This window comes from Phymastichus coffea, unplaced genomic scaffold (genome assembly GCF_024137745.1).
Source record: "Phymastichus coffea isolate CEN01 unplaced genomic scaffold, Cenicafe_Pcof_1.1 PCOF00040, whole genome shotgun sequence".
Taxonomy (NCBI): Eukaryota; Metazoa; Arthropoda; class Insecta; order Hymenoptera; family Eulophidae; genus Phymastichus; species Phymastichus coffea.
The window spans coordinates 336,968-362,447 of record NW_026706851.1 but is presented as its reverse complement, the minus strand read 5'-3'; the positions used below and the strand labels follow the sequence as shown (position 1 = coordinate 362,447).

Genomic DNA, 25,480 nt, shown 5'->3' with positions numbered 1-25,480 from the left:
CATCCAGGCAGTCGTGGATGAAGGAGTTAACCTCTCGGATTGGCTCACTGTTGCCACTGGGGTTCCCCAAGGCTCGATCCTCGGCCCGTTACTTTTCGCCATCTTCATCAATGATCTGCCGACTGCCCTACGTTTTTGTCAGGATCATCCTTTATGCTGACGACTCGCAACTATACATCCACTGCAGCCCCCAAAACATCATTCAAGGCATCGCAAGGGCCGAAGAGGATGGACTGAATTTTGTGGACTGGGCTCATCGTAACGGTCTTTCGCCAAACCTAGCCAAGACTAAAGCAATCATCGTAGGTTCCCAAGCATACATCACAGCGCTCAAGAAAATCCCCTTCCCTAATATCCAAATCAATGGTACCTCCATCCCGTTCGAGAAGTCTGTCAAGATTCTAGGTCTTACCATCTCCGAAACACTTGAGTGGAAAGAGCACACAACCAACATCACGAAGAAAGTCTACGGTGCACTCCACTCTTTGCGCTTTCAAAAACGCTCTTTTCCTGAGGCTCTCCGTAAATCCTTAGTCGAGACTCTTATTTTCCCGCACTTCGATTACGCCTGCGTTACCTTTATTCATCTCGATAAAGAACGGAATCGTCAGCTTCAAAATGCTCAGAATGCATGTGTTCGGTTTGTCAAAGGCTATATCCCTTTTATTCCTACCCCTAACATCTTCACTCACATAACTCACAATAGACTCAGTTTAAACTGGATATCACTCAGCTCCCGAAGACACCAAGTACTTCTTACCCTTTTCTATTCGGTAAATTGCAGAAAACTTCCCTCGTACCTTACCACCTACCTCAAAGCTTTTAAGGATCTCTCAAATTACGATGGAAGAAATCCCCCCCCAACCCTTTAGCTACCACTCAGCCCGCACTGAAGCTTGGGCTAAGTCTTTTGTCAAGCTAGGTATGTGGCTTTGCAACAAACTCAGCATCACTCAATTCGACATCGATCGCATCCCTGAATTAAAGCAGTGGTTTAGAATGATATGTATAAATGCTGAATGGAGTGAATGGAAGCGTACAGCGTTAATCAAATCATGTACAAACACCGTAATTATTGATGAATGCATAGCGTCTCTCACTATTCCAAACGAGTCAGCCTTTAATAACTCTAACAACTATCTACTTGTTAAGGGCAGAAAACTTGATCTTCCATTTATCGATACTACCTCGGGGATAGAAATTGATGAACCCTGAAACTGCGGTATTAGCAATTAATATAATTAGCGCTATTAACTTTACCCTGATGCTTACTATAATTTGTTTTCGATCAGCTACTTCGTACATTTAACCCTACAACCTAATTATATTTACATTCATTTCTCCACCTTGTTTGTTTACCATTAAGTCTTGCGTTGATACACTGCGATACAAATTGTTACCTAGTTTTATCAACATATCTGCGAACTATTATATTTAATCTTTTCATAATTTTATCATTTGTTTTACCTCATACATGTAATTATATTATTTACTCCATGTTATTCACTATCCGCCAGACGGGGTACTACCCCAAGGTGGCAATAAATGTTCAATCAATCAATCAATCAATCTCTCTCTACACTCCTAGGCGCAAGAGCCTAAGTAATATGCTTCTTCTGATGTTACTACGCATCATCGAACACTCGTCGAACGCTAATTGGATTACACGCACCTTCTCTTTCTCTTTCTCTCTATCCCCCATATTCTTTCATACTTTTGTATAGGAAGGAAAAAGAGCTGAGTGTCTGAATTTTGACCGTAGTACTTGCATAATGGCAAGGCGTTATGAAAAAGAATGAATATGTATAGTGTTTGCTTTTTGCAAAACACTCCCGAAAAGCAACCTAGAACTGATCACTCGCTAGAATTGACACATATCGAAATAACAAGACCATTTAAAATCCAAATATATTCAGGCAATAAAAGATTTCTTATTGCATTCATAGATAACTTTTCAAAATTTCCCAATGCTTATGCGGTTATTAATAAATCATTAGGAGGAGAAGATTTAGAGAACTACCTCATTACTGAAAGATATTTGCTTAAATAGAATTTTAGACTCTGCTACAGTAGAGCGAACAATGCTAAAAAATTTTCAAAAATTATGAAACAGCAAAAGATTCAAGAAAGAGTCCAATTTTTCAAATCTAAATATGTATCGAATCCACAAATAGCACATCAGAAAGTTTCGATAGAACTGTATTAGAAAAGCTTAGATCCGTTATGATAAATTCAGACTTCTAATAATATTAAGATTTACTATAAAAGTAGCGTAGCTATTTTTAATAGAATACCTAATTACTTCATAACTATAATATTTGGATTTGTTTAAATTTCGTTCGCCTACTGTATTTCTATGTGCAATCGACGCTGTACTTGATATTAAGATTTACTATACTGTAATTAATATTAAGATTTACTATACTGTAATTAATATTAAGATTTACTATAAAAGTAGCGTAGCTATTTATAATAGAATACCTAATTACTTCATAACTATAATATTTGGATTTGTTTAAATTTCGTTTTCGCCTACTGTATTTCTATGTGCAATCGACGCTGTACTTGATCGATGTAAGCAATAAAGGGATGCACCTTTTTAAAATTTTATGGAAAGTATTTCATTCTTTTCTGTTTCACAGTAAAATTTTTGATGAGTCTAACAAATCTCTTAATGAAACTAAAGAAAAAATTCTCATTGTCGATACTCCGTGCGTATAGTGCGTCTTTCCCGTACTCTCGGCATAAAACATGCGTTGAAAATCGCACTTTCCACACGTTGTATAAAAAAATACGGTGCGGCACATTCGAGAAAGTTTCTCGTCTCGTGTACCTTTCCACCCTCGCTACACTCGGGCGTAAACGCCACACGAGACAAGAATCTACTTTCCCGCACTTGTAATGTACTTTATTGCCTACATCAATCGAATACAGCGATTGATAATAAATATATTGATATTAAATTAAATATAATTATACCAATATATTTAATATCGCTCCATCACGATATAAAGGATCACATAAATAAAATTATATATTTTCGGTGTATATTGTGTATATATTTTAAAATGTTGTGTATATACATAAAAATAATTAATATAATGTTTTTAATGATTTGTGAAACAATCTGAATCGAGTATTAATTATTTATTCTCTAACTTTGAATATGATTGAATAATTGAACATTTTTTAGATCCTATGTAATAGTACATTATGCACCAAGGGACTTACAGTGGACAATATATGTACTGTGCACCCATGGTTCACATATGATTTTTGATCAAAATTTTCAATAACTCCATAACCTCCGTAAAGTTACATTTATTAGCTCTATATGCAGGCAACGCAGTAGTATATTTTTTGTCTAAGAATAAAGTGCCTCGTGTAGGCGTGATGGGCTATTTTACCCGTTCAAGGCACACTGCGCAGTCGAATAAACATGCAATAGCGAATAAAATTGTGACAGCAATAGCACGACAGAATAATCAAAATGAAAACAGTAATACTACCGATACAAGCCAAATCTACGAGCGAAAGCAGCTGATATGAGTTTAGAGTTCGCTCACATCGATAAAATAGAACACAATTACGATATATATATTCATTGAAGATTCGCGAATACTATAGTCGGCATTGACAAACGATACAATTCGAAATAGAATTTTCCGCTCTACAACTTTTATGCAAAGGTTTTTCGAGTATTCATGGCCGTTGACAAATTATTTGTGAAAAACCGAAATCATTATCAATTTTTATCAATTTGAACAATTTCTAGAAAATTTTTACAGATAACTTTTTTAACATAGCTTACTCAGACTCTCAGGAACGACGTAAAAAACGCTGGAAATTTGTTATTTCGATTTCAGAGCTACGTTGACTGGACTATAAGATCGAATATTATTTTATATATATGTAGCGTATTTTAGAATCTTTAATTTCGCTTATAACTACTTTTGTACCATTTTGAAATAATGCAAATGCAGAATAAAATAACCACAGCGTGATTTCTAACTTATCGACATCCACTAAATAAGAAGTGTGCTCTAGTGATCAAGTCACCGGCAGTGCAAGGCTGCAAGCAAAGAAGGCAGAGGCCAGAGCCGCAGAGCGCAAAGCAAAGACCACAGACAGAGGGCGAGAGATCCACGACTAAACGCTACTGAGACAATGTGGAAGAGAACGAAGGAGGATAAAATTGCGGTCTTCCGGCGCTCCGAAGTTTACACGTACAGACTCGCGCAACTGCATCGTATATAGAGTAGTGGTGGCGGCAGCTACTACTAACAGGCACCACCACAACAAGTGTCGTGCACCGACTAACAGACTCACACATGCATTGTGCTGCAACTGTCGCCGTCTACTACACACGATAGCTATAGCACCAAGCTCTTCTCTCTTTCATCAGCACTCGGCTCAGCATCAGCAATCAGTAGCACCACCGCCGCCGTAGAGGAGAGCAAGAGGAACGGACAATTCCTCAGACGGTGAATGGGTCATGGCAAGTGATGGCGTATGTTAATGTCGCCGAGTGGAAGACCAATCAAGTGTGCGAATGGCTCAAAGGTGCGTCAAATCTCCAATTTATTACGTGCTCTTCAAAACAACAAAAAACTCGGGTGTGCGTGGAAGCAGTGCAGTGCGTGAGAGCAAAAATTGGTCGTCTCTTTGTTAGTTACTCCGTGGGAAAATGTCTTTCGCTTCTTTTCACGACATTCCTCTCTCTCTATCTCTCTCTCTCTCTCTCTCTCTCTCTCTCTCTCTCTCTCTCTCTCTCTCTCTCTCTCTCTCTCTCTCTCTCTCTCTCTCTCTCTCTCTCTCTCTCTCTCTCTCTCTCTCTCTCTCTCTCTCTCTCTCCCTCCCTTCCTCTCGTTTTTTCACTCTCATTTGTAATATCGCATCGTCTTGCTCTTAAATGTATACATGCTCGCACGCGATTCTTCAACGAGAGTGTCGCGTGATAGTGTGCGTTCATTCTCAATTATCGCGCATTCATTAAAACTCACAGGCCACGAGAGCGGGAGAGCGCCATTCATGAAAAATGATCAGCCATTCTCGTACGAACTAGTTCTGTTTGTCAATCAGTGTACATACGTATACATATGTACATGCCGTCGAGAGAAACAGAAAACGATATTTTTAGGCTTGTTTTCTCCCTCAGTCTTAAACGTATATAAACTGGCGACGATGTGTCAACTCCTCTCTCCGCTCGTAGACATTAGCGCCAATACAAAAGCAGGCATCAATAGGATCATCAGAATTCTTGGAATTCTAGCTCAAACTTGTTTATGCCATGACCGCAACTGGCGGCTCGTTTTTGAAGATCTGTAGAGAGCGAGAAAGAGAGAGAGGGAGCGCAAAAAACATCGCTCGATTCTCCTTGCAAACTCGTTACATGTTCTCTAGTCTAGCCTCGAGAAGAAGGGAGAGCAAATAAATTCGCTTACAAGCGCGCGACTAAAAGCGTAGAAAGAGAGAGACACACAAAGTAAGAGCAAAAGAAGGAGAGGGAGAACGGAGGAAAAGGGGGAGAGGGAGAACCGAGGAAAAGGGAAAAACGAGCTCAGACCGATGGACCATGCACGGACACTCAATTTATCCAAGGGCTCACGTACACGTAATCAACATTCTCCTCCATCAGATGCATCTCTTGCATCGCTCCGTTCTTTATTCCGCAGCCTTTATTGAATGCTCCTCCTTCTTTTACTCGACGAGTTTATTGAAACAATTAATGTGATAGAGCAAAACGTTTCTGCATTTTTTCCTCACATTTTTGATACGGCTTTTAAAAACCTACTGCTTTCAATTGTTAGTAAAAAATTAATGATTTCTTGAATATTCACAAAACACTTATTAGATGCAGCAATTACTATTGCTAAATAAATCTGTAATATTTTTTTTAGGATTAGAAAACTCTGTCCTACCCTATGTTCATAGTTTTATGAACCATAATGTCAATGGACAACAGTTATTGAACCTCAGACCAGAAGATTTGGAGCATCTTGGGGTATTTAAATTAGGTCATCAAGAGATCATACTTGAGGCTGTAGAATATTTGAGAAATTTTCACTATGAGTTGGACAGAGAAAATTTGCAACTTCTGGCTATGCGCCTTTCCTGTCAGGCACATAGTCTATTCAACGAGCTATCAAGACAGACAGACTCAAAGCCTGTCACTACACAAACTCTATCCGACGTAGTAGCTATTATAATGGCTGTCAAACCACTAGTGAGATGGTTGGACAGACCTCCGTTTAGTGGTCAATTAGATTATAATGATAAAAAGGCTGAACTACTGAAGTTATCCCTAGAAATGGCTACATGTGCACAACGAGACAGATTTGCAGAAAAACCAATTGAGGAAATCAGAACTACCTGTGGACAAATGGCTAAACTTGCCGATTACATCATACAGGATGTCGCAGATCCAATGATTTTACAACCTTCTTGTTTGGATTTAGCAACTTTAAAAAAAAGACCTGGCGATGATTTAGTAAGAATATTCCATTTCTAAAGATAAATATAATAGAAAAAAGATTTATCTATTGCTTAGTTCTGAAGAATTATAGAAACAATCACTATTTACAACGTTATTTAATACCTTTATATAAAAGTTTTACTCTTAAACTTAGTAAAAAAATGAGTAAAGTATGAAATTTTATGAAAATATAAAACATTTTTGAATAATTTTATAAAAGCTATAATAGATAGAGTATCTTCATTCCTGACTAAGTTAATTGCGATAGGGACACCACTTCCTTTTGCGATAATAATACGATAATAGATGCTGACTGCTTGTATTAAGTTTGTCAGTTGGTTGCTTTGTTTCGAGAGAAATTAATCGAAAAACTTTTCAGGGTTTCTGCATACTTCCGTCTTTTCATGGCGCTCATCAAATCGCGGAAATTAAATTTGGTTCGGCTGCTCACCAATGTGGAAAAATGGAAGAGGGTGATGAAATAGTACAGGTATTATACTATCTAATAATATTATTAAGATTTAAGTATAAAAAGCGTAAGAAAATAGTAATCGAAAACGAGTACGAAAGTTTTTATCACCACAAGATAATTTGAAGTGATTGTTCGTGAGCCTTGAATAGTATTTTGTGATGTAATCTATTCCGTCCGTAAATGACAAATACTATGACTCACATTTTCCAGGTTAATTATCAAACTATAGTCGGCTGGGAACGCAAGAACGTACTGGAATTGTTCCGCGAAAGCCCAGCGGAAATTTTACTAACTTTAAAGCGTCGACCCCGGCACACGAAAGTTTACGGTCAAATTTATATAAAACCTTATAGATTGCCGAGTAATAAGAAAACGCCATACACGTCGAGATGGCATCATAATTTACCATCTCCCAGACCCGAATTGTTGACAATACCGGACTTTACAATGCCACAACCACGGTTAGTTGGATTCGAATTAAAAACGAAATGCAATATTGTTAAAAAAACGGAGAAAAAACTCCATACAAAAAAATAAATGCATGTTTGCAGGCACGCTCCTGAGGTTTCCACACCCGAGTCGGCCTCGATTCTCGATACAGTCTCGATGCTTGACACAATGACAACGGACGATAGCAGTGATTCAGACAGCGAAATCGAGCCCCCATCCTCAGTACGACTGTATTCATCGAAGCCGCGCAACTTAGTTCAGAGACGCGCCACCATCACCGGTGCTTCACCCACGGTCAAGCACAGCATTGACATTGAGCAATTCTGGCGACAACTCAAGAAGGAGCACAGCACGACCTTCCAGCTACGAGACAAGGCCGCTTCATGCGCTCACGGTCTCGACAGCGTCCAGACCACCCCGTCTAGGCCACAAACCTGCCTGGGCATAGAGCAGCGAGCCAAAAAATCATCAACGACCAAGCAGTTTGAAGCTGGTAGGAAGGTGCAGTTCCAAGACGAACGTCACGCACACAATACCAAACTGGATCAAATTACGCTTAATAGTGATAGTTGTGGGAAGCAGCTGCAAAGAGGTGTCGATTCTGGTGAGTCATTTCGACTGATTCGGTTTCTTTATTCGCTATACAGTTATTTGCCTACGAGAGCAAATACTTGCGTGCCGATATACTAGTTTTTTTTTCGATCCCAGTATTCTATTACACCTTTTTTTGCAACGCTGTAATTCAGAACAAAAATTCCTCTCCATTTACCAAGTTATCAAGTGTCGCAAAGTTCATTCACACAATGACATATTACAGGAAACAATAATTCTCAGTCGCAAACGATAAACAAAGCGACCATTAACTCAGAAAGCAATAATAAAAGCAGTGATAGTAGCGTGCCTTCGGAGGAAACGCATAGACAACAAGGCTGGAGCTCGAGTCCAGTGCGAGACAATAATGAGCCACCGACCGTTCCGGCCCGAAGCTCGGTGAACAAAGAACGTGGTAGGCTTGACAAAAGTCATAGTACGCCGGCGTACGACCTCACTGAGTCGGACGACGATTTCCTCGAGAAGAAATTCGAAGCGGCACTCGACGAGCATCACAAGGAGCAACAGAAGTCGAGGGCCGCCGCCGCTATCAATGGTAGCAATAGTAGATTCTATAAGACTGATTCGCACTTCTTCGATTCTACGGAGGATTTGGAGGTAATTGAAAAAACGTTTGTAGAAAAACCTTCAAGCAATGATCGTGAGAGAACGAGACTCGTTGGTAATGTGGCCAAACGAATAAACGATATTGAAAAACACATTCACAACAAAAGGTAGTCTTTATATCCTTCATGTATTATATTTAAGATTTTATTAATGTCGAAAAATCGTCATAAAGTTTTTCATTTACAGCAACGAAAATATATCGAAACATCATCTGGTAGCATCGGCGGTAAAGGCGAACGTTTACATTAAAATTAATGATATCGATATAAACGATAATTTGGACGAGTTGGAGGTAGATTCTGGTAACATAACTACAGATACCGACACCGACGAGGAGAATAATTTTTGTAACAAAGAGATTGAATCTTCGTCAGGAGTATTAGTTTCTAATGAAAGTGCAAATAGTAGTGTTGAGTCAAGTAGTAGAGAAAGTAGCGAAGACAAATCAGAGTCGACATCAAGCTACATTGAAGGAGTTGGTACACCGAGTTGTAGCAGTGACGAAATCACTCAAAGAAATATAAGAAATAATGTCAACAATAATCTTAATGAAGCAGATAAATGTAATGGAAACGAAGATATTGATAGCAACAAAGATGCGTTAACGGAAGAAGACAATAGATCCCAAGAAAAACTAGATAGCAATAATTGCAATGACCAACTGATAAGAGCTTTGTCACCAAACATTCAAATCCATAAGAACGCTTTTGTTGAAAATATTAGCACGAAATATCCGACATCGTCGATTCTCTCACCTTCCGTGCATCCTGAAACTCCGAAAAAGGAAATCATTTTAAAACCAGAAGTGAAACCAAGACTGACACCGCCCGAGCCACCTCCGAGAAAATATTTTACTAAACCAGCTCCACTAAATTTTTCTTTGCCTCCACAATCAATAGATAATAATCCTCAAGATCATTTTCATCATCAGGTATCAAAGTTTTCATCTATGTTTGAATGTAATTAATAAAATCAAAATTTATTTTAAATTATTTCATTGTCTATTTATTGCAGATTCCACATTTACACGAAAAACCCAAGGTCCCTGATAGGCCAAGTGTAAGGAGAGACTTAAAAAAAACTGATGTACCACCGGAAGTTTACCCAAGAGAAGAAAGGACACTTCCGAAAGAACACCGTCGAAAGAGTGATCGTTTTGAAACATATTCTGACTTTGTTGAACGCTCGACAGATTTTATCGACGAGCCAAGTACGCCACAACACTCGATTAAATCTAAAAACTCGCTTGTTGATCAATACGGCTACACTCAGATCCCTGAGCCTAATCCAAGAGAAGATACTTTTACGCCAAGTCAGCCTTTGAATAATGTCGTTATATTCGAACAAGCGCAGCAAAAGCACGAGCGCTCTTTAAGTATAGATTCCGCAGACGGCTCTTGCTATTCGCGCCAAACTCAACTTAGTAACACTACTACCCCCGAGCATAAGCCAAGAACTCTTGAAAGTAAATCACACGAAAAGGGAATGGTTAATAGAGCAATGATGGTTGCCAGGAGCATGGGACTCCATGGAAATATAGCTAAGGCTAGCAGCAGTCCAAGGAGCCCTAGAAAGCAAAATATCAATTTAGCTAGTACGTGTTTTTACTATGTTTTTTTATTAGTAGTATATATCAACATTAACGTTTGATATAAGTGAAGCAAATAATTTAAAGGCAACTAATAATGATTTTAGAACGTCGACATGTTGGAGTTAAAGACGTTGCTCCTGGAGAATTAGAAGGATGGTTAACGTACAGGAGTCGAGGTGCAGGTGGAGCATGGGCTAGAGCGTGGTTTATTCTCAAAGGTGCATCACTTTACAGGTTGGTGTCTTAACAAATAAGATTATTAAGTATTCTCAAAATACCGGTAAATACATTTTACCATTACAGGTTCAAAGTACAAGATAGTACAAAAGCTGATTGTCTTATTGCTTTATCGGGATTCACAGCATCGCCAGCGCCAGAAGTAAAATCGCGTAAATTTGCTTTCAAAGTATACTATACAGGAACTGTATTTTATTTTGCTGCTGACACGGAGGATACTCTGGCTCTGTGGTTGGACGGTATAAACAAAGCTACTCTCGGAGCTGATCGTACAAGTGGTTTGTTTAGTGAAACAGACGAGAGCGACGGAGAAAATAAGAGCAAAACTAAAAGTTCGACGTCAGAATCAAAGCTACTAGCCGAAAAAACATTCGGTTCACTCAAGAAATTTGGTAAAAAAGATCAAGATATGGGTGGCGCTAGTTTAGATAGAAAGTATTTGAAATTTTTAGGTGCTAGGACTCAAAATGTACCTGTTCCTACTGCACAATTTAGAAGTTATAGAAGAGTTTTACCTACATCTACGCCAAATAGGTAATAAATATAATAGAAACGTACTTTATAATAAAAAATAGTTGCATTTGAATTAAAAATGAATTATTGCTTGAAAGGAAATCTGAAAAAATGAGCTCACCTGATCTTCAAGTAACCATTGCTGGAAGTACATTTTATGGTTTGAATACCTCTCACAGTGCTACTGACGTACTTACTTCATCACAAGATATGGGCGATTACCGCCGTACTACAGATAGGTATAAAATGCTTGATAGTAAATTTTTAATATAAGTAAATAAAAATAACACTCACATGTACAAAATTATACGTTTAGATTTCGAGGAAACCGACACCAACGACCTGATGAACTCCAGGGTTTTATAACTTTAGAAGAATTTATGCTTTCTCGTCAAGAGGAAGAATGCCAACGAACTGCCAATAATAATGCTAACAACTCAACGCGCTTCACTCCTCTACATAATGATCATGTACATTTTCAACATCGAAATATTGCTGAGAGTTCAATTAACCATGTCATTCAAAACAATGGCATGATTTACGGTTCTCCACGAAATGGTGACGATGATTTACCACCCGCACCACCACCACCTAATCCAACTCGTGGCGAATTATATGCATCAAATCATTCGTTCGATAGTGAAGCAAGCAGTAGCAGTAGCAGAAATGAAACAGCAAAGCCGAAAACTCATAAAAAACCTTGGGAACCGAGCTGTTTACAAAAAAAAAAAACATCTGATAATGATAACCCCGACGTTCAGCAACCCTATGGGCAAACAACACCAAGTGTAGACTTAACCTACAATGTGGAGATAGGTAATGATCTTCATACTGGTTTCTCAACTCTGGATTACGGAGAAAGATTAAAACCTCAACCGTGGACTAGACATACGGAAAGCAATGCTAATGCAGAATTTCAGCATGCCACTAGAAGAATCCTTAGAAACGAAGGTAATAGTACATTGCGATACAAGTGCGCAAAATAGGCATTCCTGAGTATCGTATGTAGTATCGTATGATGAGTATTGTATTTCTTAACAAATTATGCAAAATGCAGCGGCAGTTGCGAGATTATGTTAAATATGAGTGGTTAGGTAGCTCTATCCTTCGACAAAAATGCAATATTTTGGTACATTAATAATATAAAAATTTGAAATTATAATGATTGTCAACAAAATAATACCCATTTATCAAAAGAACAAAATTAATTTTTTTAAAAAAGTTTTAATGGTTTACATTATAACTGTTAATAATTACATTACACTAATTTAACAGAAATGGAACGTTGTTTGCTATATTTTTTGACTTTAAATTTGCATTAGTTTCTTTAAGAACGAGTTAAAATTCCTACACCATTTTTATGAGGTAAATAAATTCGAATAAATCTTCAAATTTACATTACAAAATTCGTGCAGAAACATTGGCTCGTCTTCAAGAAATCACTATTAATGAAAATCAGGTCTATTATAAAATTCTACAGCTAATTAATTTATACATAGTAAACGGAGAAAATATGTCGTCTTACCTTCAAAAGTTTACATCAACGAAACATGGTACTTGAAAAGTTAATATTTATAAATGTTACAGTATAAATTACAATTAATCAATTTTAGAGCCTTCTAGCTAGCGATTTCATCATAAAAAATAAAGAATTCAGCAATGAATTTGAGCTGTCACCGGTGGTTATTTGTATTGAAAACAAAATATTGCATAAGTCATAACCAAACAAGTGTTACCAATTTTGAAAAATTTATTTAATGTTTATGAAACAGCACTGTTATGAAACTCTACTGATGAAATATTTATCATAAATGAAGACTAAATAAAAAAACAAATATTGATACAAGAAATACATAGGTCGACTCAATATAGATGATAGACAATGCCATGCGTTTTAAAAATAAATTATGCATAAATTTTCTTGTGTAGTCAATGAAAAGTTGTAAAAATTTGTTTGACAATTACAAAACATAATGTAACACGATTACAAAATATAAAATAACCATCAGTAGGATACAGTTGATTTATTATTTAGTCTTCATCTATGATAAATAATTCATTGATAAAACTTTATAAACAAATTTTTTCAAAGTTCAAGTAACACTTGTTTGATTATGAGTTGCGCTAATATTTTATTTTTGACGTAAACACCGGTGACAGCTCAAAATCATTCAGAATCATCAGAATTGATTAGTCATAATCAAAGCAATTTTAATATACATTTATCAATATTAATTTTTTTAAGTACCGGCTATGTTTTGTTTCAATGAACCAGTGGAAGGAAGGCGCGACATATTTTCCCCGTTTACCATATATATTTTAGTTTGCTATAGAATTAATTACAAAAGGGGTTTTTTAATTTAACTTTTTCTAAATAAATCCATTTTGTTCTTTAGGTAGATAAATTTCTCTAGATTGTTATATAGCATCTTAGTATCTTAGGCTCAAATGTTTTCGCACTAGTATCAAAAGATATTATTTATAAATAAGACTTATTTTCATACACTTGTACCCTTGTTTCGCTCAGGCGTAAGCCACACGCGAGACAAGAACAGTACATTACCTAACTAGTACCGGAAAGTAGATTATAGTCTAGTCTGAAATTTATGCCCGACCTAAACAAGGGTCAAAAAGCACTAGTTAGGTAAACTATTAAAATACATTGCTTTATTTTTATTTAGATATTGACAGGAATTTACGTGAACAATAAAATATTCTTTTAGGTCATTCTGGTTCCAGTAGCGATCTCGCTCACCAACCGTCTTCGGAAACATTGCAACGCGCGAAAAAAGAAACAAATATAGCACGCAATGGTAGCTTTAACATTGCTGATCACCGTCGACGAGATCATGTTCATCCAGAACGAAATTGGATTGATTCTTTACGCTCAGCAGATAAAAGAAGCTTCACTGTTGATAAAGGTCGGTTGAAGAATATTGCACAGTGCCAACCAATGTCCTCGAGTTTTGACGTAGATGATACGAAAGCAGCTTATGAAATGCATCTTGATAAAGGAAACGATCAGCAAAAGAAAATAAGCACAAAAGGACTGAAGAACTTTTTTGGAACGAGAAGTCCGCAAAAGTCAGGTTGTTTAGATAACCCCAGAGAGCAACAAAAAACACTATTAGGTAAACTTTGGAAAATGTATTACTAGTCTTTGCCAGTTATTTTTAAATAATAAAAATTTTGTTCATTATTGTTTTTTTTTTTGAATTTTCAATGTTGAAAAATATACCATAATAACTTCTTTTCCATAGGTTCTCCTCGATTACATAGAGCTATCTTCGGAGATAAATCGTTTCATCAACGACAAAACAGTCGTTCTGGGAGTCAAAGTCCAGCAGAGAATAACCAAGCAGCGAGTTCGTACAGCGGAACGAGTCAATTTTCAACTTTCAATCAGAGCTTCAGTTCTATTAATTCTGCTAGTGACTGGAACACAGATGTGCCAACTTCCCACGTTCCAAAAGTGAGCATCATATATAATTTTTGTTGATTTTTATTATCAAAAATAATAATAAACTTTAATAAATATGCAAATTTAAATAGTGTATGGTTGGTGGGATCGCGCAATGCCAAAAAAGGCCACGACATCTACTGGCACCACCAACATTGCCTTACATACCACCGCCGACATCTCCGCCACCCGACTACCCAGGTCTTGAGTATCCTCCAGTCTTTGAGCCGGGAACTTATTCACTCTCTAATGCTTCACTTCTTCGACATAGAGGTTCTAAAAATAGCAGCCAGAACATGGGCGAGTAAATCTTTTTCGCGAGCACTCTTTTGCATACGTACGTGATGGTTCACACGTTCCTATCATTAAAATATTTTTGTCTTTTGCAAATAATGCAAAATAAATTTAAGTAATATGTAGAAAATTATCGGCAAATAAGTTTAACATGTCAACGCTTTACAAAAAAGAGTATAATATTATTTTCAAGATGAAGTTTTACTAACTAAGTATAGCTTGTAATTTATTTTCGTGCCTTACATAATTGGTGAATTTTGTAAAGAATTGCCAATACGCCTTAGATCTTACCATTGCTAAAAATAAGTAGGTCATGGAATGAAAGCTGTAATTTATCATTTTTGTAATTGTTGCACAATTGAGAATAGCCGTCCATAATGTGCCTATACAATAATTAATAACTAGAGAGCACGATGTATATCTTATTTGTAATTGTGTCGGCTAACGATTAAGTTAATGCTTTGTAAATATTAGTTCCTCATGGTTACGTTGTTTATATAAATTTTTATTGTTCTGAAAATGTACTAATACGTGGTACAAGTGCGCTAAGAGAAGATTGCATGTTATATTGCGCAATTTTTATATATTGTAATTTTTAACACGCTTCTCTCACGAATACAAATCCTGTTAGAAAAGCTTAACTGGTTTTAAAGCACTCTTGACTGATAAATGATATCTTCCACTATATATCGATATAAAAATTATGAATTTATAAAGTTGTTACATTTCAAATAGCACAACATTTTATTTGTATTACTATGAAGCTTTTTAGAAAATGGAATACTTCTTACAAATATTGGATAATGCAAGTCAATGGATGTAGTATTATTAATTTTAGAATTAAAGAAGTATTTTTAATACATCGTATGGAAAGTACGATTTTGATTTGCATTCGACGAAAAATGTGCATTTAAATTCGCTCTTTCCATACGTTGTTTTGAAAATTACATACCCAACATGTTCGGAAAAGATACTATTACCTCGTGTGACTTTTCATCTTAGCTTCTCTCAAGCGTAAATCTCACACGAGAGAATGATCTACTTTCTGCTACTAGTTAGGTAATATACTATTTCGTAACGGAAAATTCATATTTAAAACGATAAAAAAATCACGATTGTATTTATAATTAATTCCAATTAGTCTTCCTGAAGCAAGACAAATTGCTGAAACTTTACAATGTGCGTTAGTCAAAGATCGAATATTGTATAAATTAATTAAATTTTAGAAAGAATTTTATTTTTAAGGAAGTTTGGCCAACATACGATCACGCATACTCAAATTACGTATTTTATGTAGAACGTTGGATTTTTAAGATTGGTTAGTAATAAAAGGTTTTCATATTTATAAATATTAAACAATTTTTTTTCCAATAAAGCAATCACTTAAAGCGGAAGACCTCTTTTGCCCGTGTCTGTAACGTAATCTATTTCTCTTTGACTACACTCAATAATATTTTTGTAGCATTCATAGTTGAAGGAACAATCTTTCATAGAGCTGCTATAGTTTGCTCTTAAAGGTACACATATTGATATTTACGTTGGTCGACCTTTGATTAGTGTCTCGCAACCATTGGTCGAGTCAAGTCTGATTTAATCGGCAATAGATTCGTTGATCAATTAAAAAATACTCGATTGAAAAAGCTTGCATTGCAATATAATCTGTTGAATTTCATTTGTGAGCTCTGTCGGCAATAGAATTGTTGATCAATTTAAAGATATTTGATTAAAAAAGCTTGCAAAATAATCGAGTTGAGTCGCGAGAGTTGAAAATAGAAAGGTAAGCAGCAAATCATAAGGGATGGCAAGTTTCCTGTCAGGACCGGCAGCGCAGTTGGTTGGCGCTGGCATGCAAGCCATCGGGGTGGGTATTCCCGTAGGAGAGACCTCGACTAAGGTAATCGACGGTTTGCGTAACGTTGGGGTACCGGTGCCCCCAAAGACCTGGTTCAAGCGCAAGGACGACGACAAAGATCAGCAGCAGATAAGGCATCGTCGAGCAAAGGACGAACGCTCCAACAAGACTGTCTATGACAAGCTCGAGGCTCACGTGAACGGCGTGATACAGGTCGTCAAGCCGGTGATTGAGCTGAAAAACCTAGTGCGCGAAAACTGCTGCAAATCCGCCGAGCGTCCCAGACGAGGTCAGTCGCTGACCACTTCACGCTTCCCTTCCTGCATGATTATAGCATTCAATGAATCTCTCTTTGACTTCAAGCAATTACCTATCATCGTTTCAGCAAGCTCTCAATCTCCCACAGACGACCTAAAATATTACACACCTCAGAAGTGCTCCTCGAAGGCCTGCAATCCGTTTAATGATCAAAAATTAGCCTCTCCCAAGGTAACAAATAACAACACTTCTTGTTTTTTTTTTAAAACACCACTCGATTACCCAATGAGCTGTGTTCGTGGTACAATTTAAACAATTTTACTTCAGCGTAAAGCTGCGAATAAGCGTGAGAAACGCCCTTGCGCCAAACTACAGTACAACAGCTCCGATGAAGAGGAGCAGCACTGCATCTGCTGCTCCAGATCGAGATCGCTGTTCAAGCTGCCTTGCGGCCGCCTTATTTGTTCCAAGTGTGACGAGACAGCAGATCACGAATTAGAATGTAAGCAGTGCAAAGCAGCTGAATCAAATCACACTTACGCTTACTAGAAACTTAACTTTCCGTCAATTCCGTTTTCTATTACGGTACGCAATGGAATGTTTAATTGTCTCTCTTTTAATCGTTTTTTTTTTACTTTCCTTTCTGTAAATATTTATTAAAACTAACACGTGTATTTATTACAATCTGTATAATTTATTATGACATACGACGATAGTATCTTAATATATAAATGTTTTCGTTGCTTCGCTACAAATAATACGCATGTTGTGTTTTTTTTCTACGAAGGTGAACATTATCAAATCTATTAATTTATCTTAACAATTGATTTTGAACTGTTTTTCGGTTAAATATCATTATGAAACTTCTATTTTAATTTTCATAGTTATATGTTACGGATAAATGTGTATAACGTAAAAATAAATTTATTCTAGTCTTTAGTCATTGATACAGACTTGAATCACTTATTGAAATTCACTTAATGTTACTGAAATATTTTATCTCTTGTTAAATTGTATTTGAAAATAAAGTTAATTTCAAAATATCATTTAAAATTTTGAATTGTGAATTCTGTTTTATCGACGAAGTGCTGTCTAGCTCAGGATCGACATCGACATTGTTATAAAAATGAATCATTATTTTAAAGTAAAGCGTTGATCGTGATACCTGATACAGTACAGTGCATTTAAGTGTAAACAGCAAAACATAAATTCAAATAGTTAAGTTTAGCCAATAGATTTTTCAAATAAAACACTTTTTTCATTAGTATTCTTTTCAAACAAAGAAAAGTTCATGGCATCTTTTTCGTAACATGAGAATAGCGCAAACTCTTAGGTTAGTTGACAGGTAAATACATTTCTGTGAGTGTGCTACGTGAAAAATCTGAGTGGATGAAGTAAAAAATTTTTCGTGAAAATCCGCATCTTATTTTATTTAATATAAAAATTTCCAGTAAACATGCCTCGCACCAAAACACGACGAACGCAGAATCCAGTTGCCATTATAGATTTAACTGAGGATTCACCTTCCAACACATCTTTGAGATTATCAAGGATTCGACCAAGAACTGAAGAATTGCATGCCGATAGCAACGGCGACGATAAAATTGTAATTCCATTAGATGATTCCACTGAAGATTCTGATGGCGATGTGGAAGATTTGGGTATTCATAGAAACAGGTATAAGTCTTGAAACTTATAACATCTGTTATTAGCAATTGTCATGACATAAAAATAAAAATGTACAATTTTTAGTAGGACAGCAATTGTAGTTAATCTTGACGATACAGTACTCTTAGATGATAAACCAAGTGAGAAAACTATAGATAAGCAATTAGTGTTAAATGAATCACAAAATAAAAAAGGAAGCTTATCCTGTCCTATATGCTTTGAAAGTCTATCAGATGATAACATGATACCTATGTCTACTCCTTGTGGACATGTGTATTGTTTAGTATGTTTGAAAAAAATTACAGAAGAAAAAAGAAAATGTGCACTTTGCCAGAGATCAATTTCTTTAGGCAAATGCATACGTCTTCATATATAGGGAAATTTAGATTGAAAATTACGTTTTAAACATAAAAATTTAATTGTATCAAGTGTATTTATTATCCTAGAAATTTGACAAAGAATAGAATGTTATATACAATTTTAATTAATATCAATATTGAAAAAATGAATAAATTAAAGATATTTGTACTAAACATTTTAAGAATTATTCTATCTGTTTTTACATTCTTCTTTATATACATACATATTCCAGTATAATTTTGTTAAAGTTGGGCAGATAATAAAGTCTACTAATTTAAATCAGTATTCCTATTGTTATATAAGTTATTAGTAGTCAAAAGTTATCTCAAATAATAAAAATTCAAAAAAAATGTTTTCAGATGTTTTCATTGTTGTAACAATTAAGAGAAAAAAATCCTTTAAATATTTTTATTCATTCAAATGTCATTACTATTCATTTCCGAAGACAAGGTTTTGGTATTCCAAAAGCTTTGTGTAAGATTATTTAAACAGGGAGCAAGCTTGGCAAACATAAAGATAGGTCAATATATTTTCAAACTTAGACTTAATGAATAACAATACAGTTGAAACGTGGAATATATATATATATATATATATATATATATATTTATCATTCTGCTACTTGCAGAGGTACATTATTAACTAATCAGTTCATGACTAATTCATGCTGGATTATGAAATAAATATACCAGGATGCTAGAATAAAACACAAAGGAATAATTATTTTTTAAAGGAAATATACAAGTCAATTTATTCGCAAGTCATGTTCCACGTCGCTCTGCGTGTATTATATTACTATGATAAGTGTAATTTATATTCCGTAAATGCGCATAAGTTCCTTGGCACAATCGACTTTAAATAATTCTCAAGTTTCATCCAACTCCTGATATTGTGAAAGTTCCTTAATGCAGACGTATAGTTTTTGATGCATAAATTAAAGCTATTAACCATTTTAATGAAAAGTCATTATTGCAAGCTTATTCAATTTCATACATTTTTATAACTACTTTTCTATAGTATTGTAAAAGTTATAAGTAAAATATTTACTCGATTATTGTGCTTATTTCAAATTTATGAAAGATTCATGTAGTATTTTTTATTACTTTAAGCAAATGAGTATTGATAACAGCGTTGTTATAAGCAACGGATTAATTCATCTGCTGTATTAACTCGTTGTCAAAATTCAAAGTCCAATGAAAAGTACGAGCTTGCAATCGCAAGTTCAGATAATTCATAGAATCAATTAATGTATTTCATTCAAGTCGCATTATATATATATACACACACACACATACATAATATACGTATTTAAAGAGGATTGCGAACCCAATCCACGGAGCGCGAATCACGTGACAATAAGGGTTCGCCATGCGTGCGGAAAGTGACGGACTATGTGTATATGTATATATATATAAAATACTCTCGAGCGTAGAGTTCACCGTAAAGCCGCACGTAATTATTGCCCGCGTAGCCGCATCTATTGTTGCATTGTAACATATTATATATATATATATATATATATGTTACAATGCAATATATAAATTATATTATTTATTTATTTACGGTTGCCTGCGCGCGCAGCAAATATGTATGTTGCGTGAACAAAAGAGAAGCAGGGAGCTCCGGAGCTATAGGGAGGGCCCAATAGCCTAGCGTGGTGGCAGCACTTGACGGTGCTGCTGTTATCGTTGAGTGTCTCTATCTCTTCCGGCATGGCCGGCAGTCGTCGATGACATCTAATAGAGTGTGGAGTTTTCTTGAGGCTTTTTCCCTTTTATATGAAATAGTGTGCATCCTATGCACTTAATCGCATTCATTAATTGCTTCCGTTTGTCCACTAACGTGGCAACTTCTCTTTCTCGTGCGAATGTGTTGTGTGCATTGAACAAGTGAAGAAAAACTAAAATTGTAAATGTGCAACACGTGTGAGTGCATGTGGCGTGCGGTCATTGTACTCCGCGACGTCACTCGCGAAATTCGCGGTTAACTTCGCTTTTTTCGTCGTTAAAATTTTGTGTAATAGTGAGAATAAAAAGGGTTTTTTATGCTTTTTCCCTTAGTCCTAGTGTTCGTTATTTTCCTTTCTATTTCTCTCTAAATTAAAAACTTAACAATCAACACGATAAACTAACAATGTAACAAATAAAATTCAATAAAAATTAACAAAATAAATTTAACATTAACAAAACCATTTATTCTGCAAAATAAATACAGTTCTTCAAAACAGCTATGTAGAAGTATATAGATGCTGCGAACAAAGCTCACAAAGTCGTCGTTGCGCTGTGTCAAGAGCTGGTCGAGAGAAACAGTAAGCTGCAGTGAGTTGTGGCGCACGACAACAAAGCTTTTAAAACGCGCACGTAACACAGTCGCATCCATTATGCGTTGTCGTCAATCGCGCTCTGTACTACTAAGTGGAGAGAAAAAAACCAGCCAAGCTGCGTCTCTCTCTCTCGCTCTTTCTCTTTTTCTCTTGCGCGAGTACACAAACAAAGGAGCCTCGCTTGATAACGCTGCGCGAGTGTCACAGTCAGACACTTCATTCTCTTGCTCTTTTTGCAGTGTTTCGTATTCGAACAGAATAAATTCGGTGTAACATCGCGACGTAGTCCATATTCCGAACGTAGTGAATTCGGTGTAACGCCGTGACGTAATGCATATTTCAATCCAAGCATTGAGCGACTGATTGCAAGGAATGTGTATGCAACATCGGGAGCTTAGCGAAGAAACTGAAAGTGGAGCTGTTCAGAGTGTAATACTGGCAAGTCGATAGTATGCACGTACAGAGAAGTTCCAAAGCACACGCCAACGACTGAGGCAGATGGCCGTCAGGGGCTGAGAGGGAGAGAAAATCAACCCAGCAACTACATGCCAGCTGTGCGTGAAAAAGCTGTTTTGTGTTGTTTGCATCTCCTTTTGACACGCCAACTTGGTCAACGGAGTGTATTAAAGTGTCCGCGAGTGGCCTTCCTCAAGAGCAACGTCTTCGCCTAATTCTTTATTTAGTGATGGCTGTTCCATGAAATAAGTAGATGTGAAGTCACTATCGTTAATCAAAATTCCTCCCTGTATAGTGTGTGTCTGTCCGTCCAAGTTTCGCTCAAAACAAGTGCATCAGTTTTGTCATGGGCACCAAGCCGTTCGATTGTCTAAAATCTCGAGAGCGATATACTGATTCATGGGGAGCTTTGCCATTCTCGATGCTTTGGGAATTATGAAGGGCCTCATCCTTATATTCTGTGCTTTGGTTCAACTAGAAGGCCAGGGGGTACGAATGCATACGAACTAAGTAAACGGTGTCGCTCATGCTATTCATACTTGATGCGGCGCAATGACTCAGGCAACGTTGACATTTTGAATTTTAATATTAACTCCCACCAACACAAGCCCACATTCGCGCAAGCTACGACAATTCACCAGCCGCCGTCGTGAACATGCTACTTTTGTGTCACTGAGTTGCTTCTCAAAGGATTCAAGTGTAAAAAGTAGTAAAAAGCCTAATCTTATTTCATCGATTACATATATTAAACACACCTTCTATCGCTGAATAACAGATCAACTAGCGATTGTTAATCATGGCACTAAAGAAGAAAGACTGGCAGAACAATTACCAAATTAATTTTAAGCAACATTTTTAATTGACCAGTGCTTTTATGTTTGCCTATGATTCAAAAGTTATGCCTGTTCATCAGATTAATGTCAATCCCCCTGATTGGCAACCATCTCAGTCACAGGCATATGCTAATAGTGCAACTAGTCCAATGAGCAAGGAGCAGCGTCCACCAGAATGGACACCACGGGTAAATTTATTGATATAGCTCAAAATTTATCAGAAGAAAATAATTAGTAACTTTATTTTAGTCCAAAAAATCTATTATTCTTAGCTTAAAAAAAACTTTTATTTCTTTTATCATGCAAAAGTCATCTCCCTATTTGTCTTTTAAGAGAATATACGAGATTGAAAAAATACATAACATGCCTAAAAGAAAAACGATAAATGATCTATATAAACCTCAGCCAAGTCACTCAGAAATAACCCATCATAGAAAATTACTTCTAAAGTATAAATATTAATATATAGTGTAGGTCAATAAAATAACCATTTGGTTGTAAAGTTTACAGCATCGATTGTCTATGATTAGTACAAATAAAACATTTCTTGATACTGATATTAATAATCTTGATTAACTATTACCAATTAATATTATAACTTATATTTATAAGTTATTTTTTTCAATAAATAATAAGCAAAAATATTTATACTTTTTCATGAAATATCAAAGTTTCTAAATATTGGCTGTTTGCCATGAAAAACATATGTTTGAGTTTCAAGATCAAATCTTACAGCAAATTGAATGGGTATTTTATATAATATACCAATCACTACTATATATAGAAAAAAAGTAACTTAAGTTTTTAATCACGGTCAATTTTTCAAGTTCTTATACTAAATAAAATATATTTTTAGGAACCAGCATATGCACCCATTGTAACAGTAATACCAGATCATTGTCACTCATCAGTCAGCACATTGTCATCAAACAATCATGACATTTGTCGGTAAGCATATGAATCAATAGTTAACAAAAGACTTGAAATTTGCATGTATTTTTGAATAAGAGAAAATTTTTTGTGCTATGTAAAAAATTAATGCAATTCATAAAAATAATATGAATAAATTATGTTAAATAACAACTTAAATTTCATGAAGAATATGCCATTGTGAGGGAGAACCCGGTGCACCACTTCTGGCTCCTTGTTACTGTAGCGGTAGTCTGCGATATGTACATCAGACATGTCTTCAACAGTGGATAAAGGCATCTGATACACGTGCTTGTGAATTATGTAAATTTACTTTTATAATGCACGCCAAAACAAAACCGTTTTCCGAGGTAAAGCAGTTACTTTTATTGGTAAACAAATAACAAATAAAAATCTGCTAAAGATGTTTTGAATGTACATATTTAATAAAATAAGCTTATCAAACTATTTTTATTGAATAAAATGATAGAAATGGCTAATAATTCTTTTTTATTTAGTGGGAAAAATTGGAAATGTCGGCTCCTGAAGTCCGCAAATTATGGTGCGCAGTAGCATTTCACGCTGTTGCAGCAATGTGTGTCGCATGGTCTTTGTATGTTTTGGTAGAGAGAACTGTTGAAGAGGCTCGCAGAGGATATGTTGACTGGGGTTTCTGGATGAAACTAATTATTGTTGTGATAGGATCTACAGGAGGATTAGTCTTCATGTACATCCAGTGTAAAACTTACATAATGTTATGTAGACGCTGGAGAGCGTTTAATAGGTCAGTAAGTTTTGCATTGAAGTTAATCAGAGAATTTTATTAAAATACATTTTATCGAAGGTACTCATTCATTAATTTAATTAAATAAAAATAAAAGATGAACTTGTTGCTGATAATTAGTCATCAAAGTGATAATTTATATAAATAAAGTTTAATGTTAATTAATTTGAATAATATGGACCTTGGATAATTCAAATAAACATTAATATTTATATGACAAGTAAACAATTTTAAGTAAAATTTTGAAGAATGATAAATAATGATTGAACAACTTATTTTGTTATTCCAAATTTCTCGATAATTCAAACCCTTTACGTTACAGAAATTCAATTTAAACATTCATTAAAATTAATAGATCAAAATATTTTTTAAGGTAGATTGTTTCATAAAACTGTGTAAATTTAAAAATAAAATTTCAGAGTAATATTCATTCAAAACGCTCCAGAGAAAGTGGTGCTTCCTCCATCGCCGACAGATTCCCTTCGTGAAGTGACGGTGCCTCTGAAGGATCCAACTGCTTCGATGCCCGAGCTAAATCGCAACTTATTACAAAGAAATGTTGAGCCACCATGCGCTTCCCAAACAGTTAAACCGGACTCTGCGTCAATTTCGCAGCGACCAGAAGCTCAACTCAAACTTTATGTCTTTGACAAACTCTCTTCCTCGGAAGATAATTTGTAATATATGTTAGAGAACTAATCACGTTCCTTGAAGAAATCGTGATATTCATATGGACAAGATGTCATTTATATAGTGAACAAAGACAAATAACTAAAACAGTGATAATTTTCGAAATCCATCCCTGAGCGATAAAAATGAACGATATTTTGAATTTGAATTTGATCCAGTGCTTTAATTTTGCGTAACATGGATATACGGTTCTTATTTCCCAATTTGATCAGAGAGTGGAAATTCATAGGTGTATTCTTTTTAAAGACAGATGTTATTTTGTGCCATTTGATACATTAAATTCAATAGTCTTTATAAAAATAGTTTTCAAAGTATAATTAAAAACACATGATTATTACTTTCATTATTTTTTTCCTCAGTGGTCCGAAAGTAGCATTTTTCCGGTCGTTGCTCAATCGGCAACAAGCTAATTTTAGCCTAGCTGGGCAAAAATAATACATTACACGTTTAGGGAGTTAAAGTATTGGCAAGTCTATAGCTCGTGTAAACACGTTTTTACTTCCCGTGGTAGGTATATACTATATTGTTCATATTAGGGAGGCCGGGAATTCGCATTTCCCGGGTGCCTGGTACGGAAAATATATACGGATCACGGTCAAAAAATGGGCTAGCCCATAGCTCGTGTTTCTCATGTGCT

General features: G+C 35.7%; 3 protein-coding genes across 5 annotated transcripts; all 3 read left to right on the top strand.

The window, feature by feature from the left end:
• Positions 1 to 4,190: 4,190 nt before the first annotated feature.
• On the top strand, positions 4,191 to 16,097 carry LOC131664065 (uncharacterized). Of its 2 annotated transcripts, XM_058934924.1 has the most exons (16): positions 4,191 to 4,563; positions 5,901 to 6,490; positions 6,855 to 6,965; positions 7,158 to 7,408; positions 7,499 to 8,001; positions 8,215 to 8,722; positions 8,802 to 9,546; positions 9,630 to 10,209; positions 10,311 to 10,440; positions 10,510 to 10,835; positions 10,896 to 10,977; positions 11,055 to 11,195; positions 11,273 to 11,907; positions 13,680 to 14,087; positions 14,217 to 14,428; positions 14,509 to 16,097. In XM_058934924.1, exons 1-16 carry the CDS (start codon positions 4,506 to 4,508, stop codon positions 14,722 to 14,724), a joined length of 5,496 nt encoding a protein of 1,831 aa, XP_058790907.1. In that variant the 5' UTR covers positions 4,191 to 4,505; the 3' UTR covers positions 14,725 to 16,097. The 2 variants fall into 2 exon arrangements, with proteins under 2 accessions (XP_058790907.1, XP_058790905.1); XM_058934922.1 differs by having other exon boundaries at positions 10,510 to 10,977.
• Positions 16,098 to 16,258: 161 nt separating this feature from the next.
• On the top strand, positions 16,259 to 19,145 carry LOC131664066 (uncharacterized). 2 transcript variants are annotated; one of them, XM_058934925.1, is made up of 5 exons: positions 16,259 to 16,851; positions 16,948 to 17,051; positions 17,148 to 17,322; positions 18,272 to 18,497; positions 18,573 to 19,145. In XM_058934925.1, the coding sequence occupies exons 1-5, from the start codon at positions 16,509 to 16,511 to the stop codon at positions 18,862 to 18,864; spliced, it is 1,140 nt and encodes a 379-aa protein (XP_058790908.1). In that variant the 5' UTR covers positions 16,259 to 16,508; the 3' UTR covers positions 18,865 to 19,145. The 2 variants fall into 2 exon arrangements, with proteins under 2 accessions (XP_058790908.1, XP_058790909.1); XM_058934926.1 differs by having other exon boundaries at positions 16,260 to 16,851; positions 18,576 to 19,144.
• Positions 19,146 to 20,469: 1,324 nt separating this feature from the next.
• Positions 20,470 to 24,841, top strand: LOC131664133 (E3 ubiquitin-protein ligase MARCHF8-like). The gene is made up of 5 exons (XM_058935017.1): positions 20,470 to 22,648; positions 23,317 to 23,408; positions 23,560 to 23,740; positions 23,888 to 24,153; positions 24,573 to 24,841. The coding sequence occupies exons 1-5, from the start codon at positions 22,502 to 22,504 to the stop codon at positions 24,832 to 24,834; spliced, it is 948 nt and encodes a 315-aa protein (XP_058791000.1). The 5' UTR covers positions 20,470 to 22,501; the 3' UTR covers positions 24,835 to 24,841.
• The last annotated feature ends 639 nt before the right edge of the window (positions 24,842 to 25,480 follow it).

Bases quoted from the DNA above. Each gene is read 5' to 3' on its own strand.
- LOC131664065 (XM_058934922.1), top strand. From the start codon at position 4,506: ATGGCGTATGTTAATGTCGCCGAGTGGAAGACCAATCAAGTGTGCGAA. The intron at 7,409-7,498 runs GTTAGTTGGATT...GCATGTTTGCAG, and splicing joins TTTACAATGCCACAACCACG to GCACGCTCCTGAGGTTTCCA. The intron at 10,441-10,509 runs GTTGGTGTCTTA...TTACCATTACAG, and splicing joins AAAGGTGCATCACTTTACAG to GTTCAAAGTACAAGATAGTA.
- LOC131664066 (XM_058934925.1), top strand. From the start codon at position 16,509: ATGGCAAGTTTCCTGTCAGGACCGGCAGCGCAGTTGGTTGGCGCTGGC. The intron at 17,323-18,271 runs GTAAGCAGTGCA...AAAAATTTCCAG, and splicing joins AGCAGATCACGAATTAGAAT to TAAACATGCCTCGCACCAAA. The intron at 18,498-18,572 runs GTATAAGTCTTG...TACAATTTTTAG, and splicing joins TTGGGTATTCATAGAAACAG to TAGGACAGCAATTGTAGTTA.
- LOC131664133 (XM_058935017.1), top strand. From the start codon at position 22,502: ATGTTTGCCTATGATTCAAAAGTTATGCCTGTTCATCAGATTAATGTC. The intron at 22,649-23,316 runs GTAAATTTATTG...ATATATTTTTAG, and splicing joins CACCAGAATGGACACCACGG to GAACCAGCATATGCACCCAT. The intron at 23,409-23,559 runs GTAAGCATATGA...AATTTCATGAAG, and splicing joins AACAATCATGACATTTGTCG to AATATGCCATTGTGAGGGAG.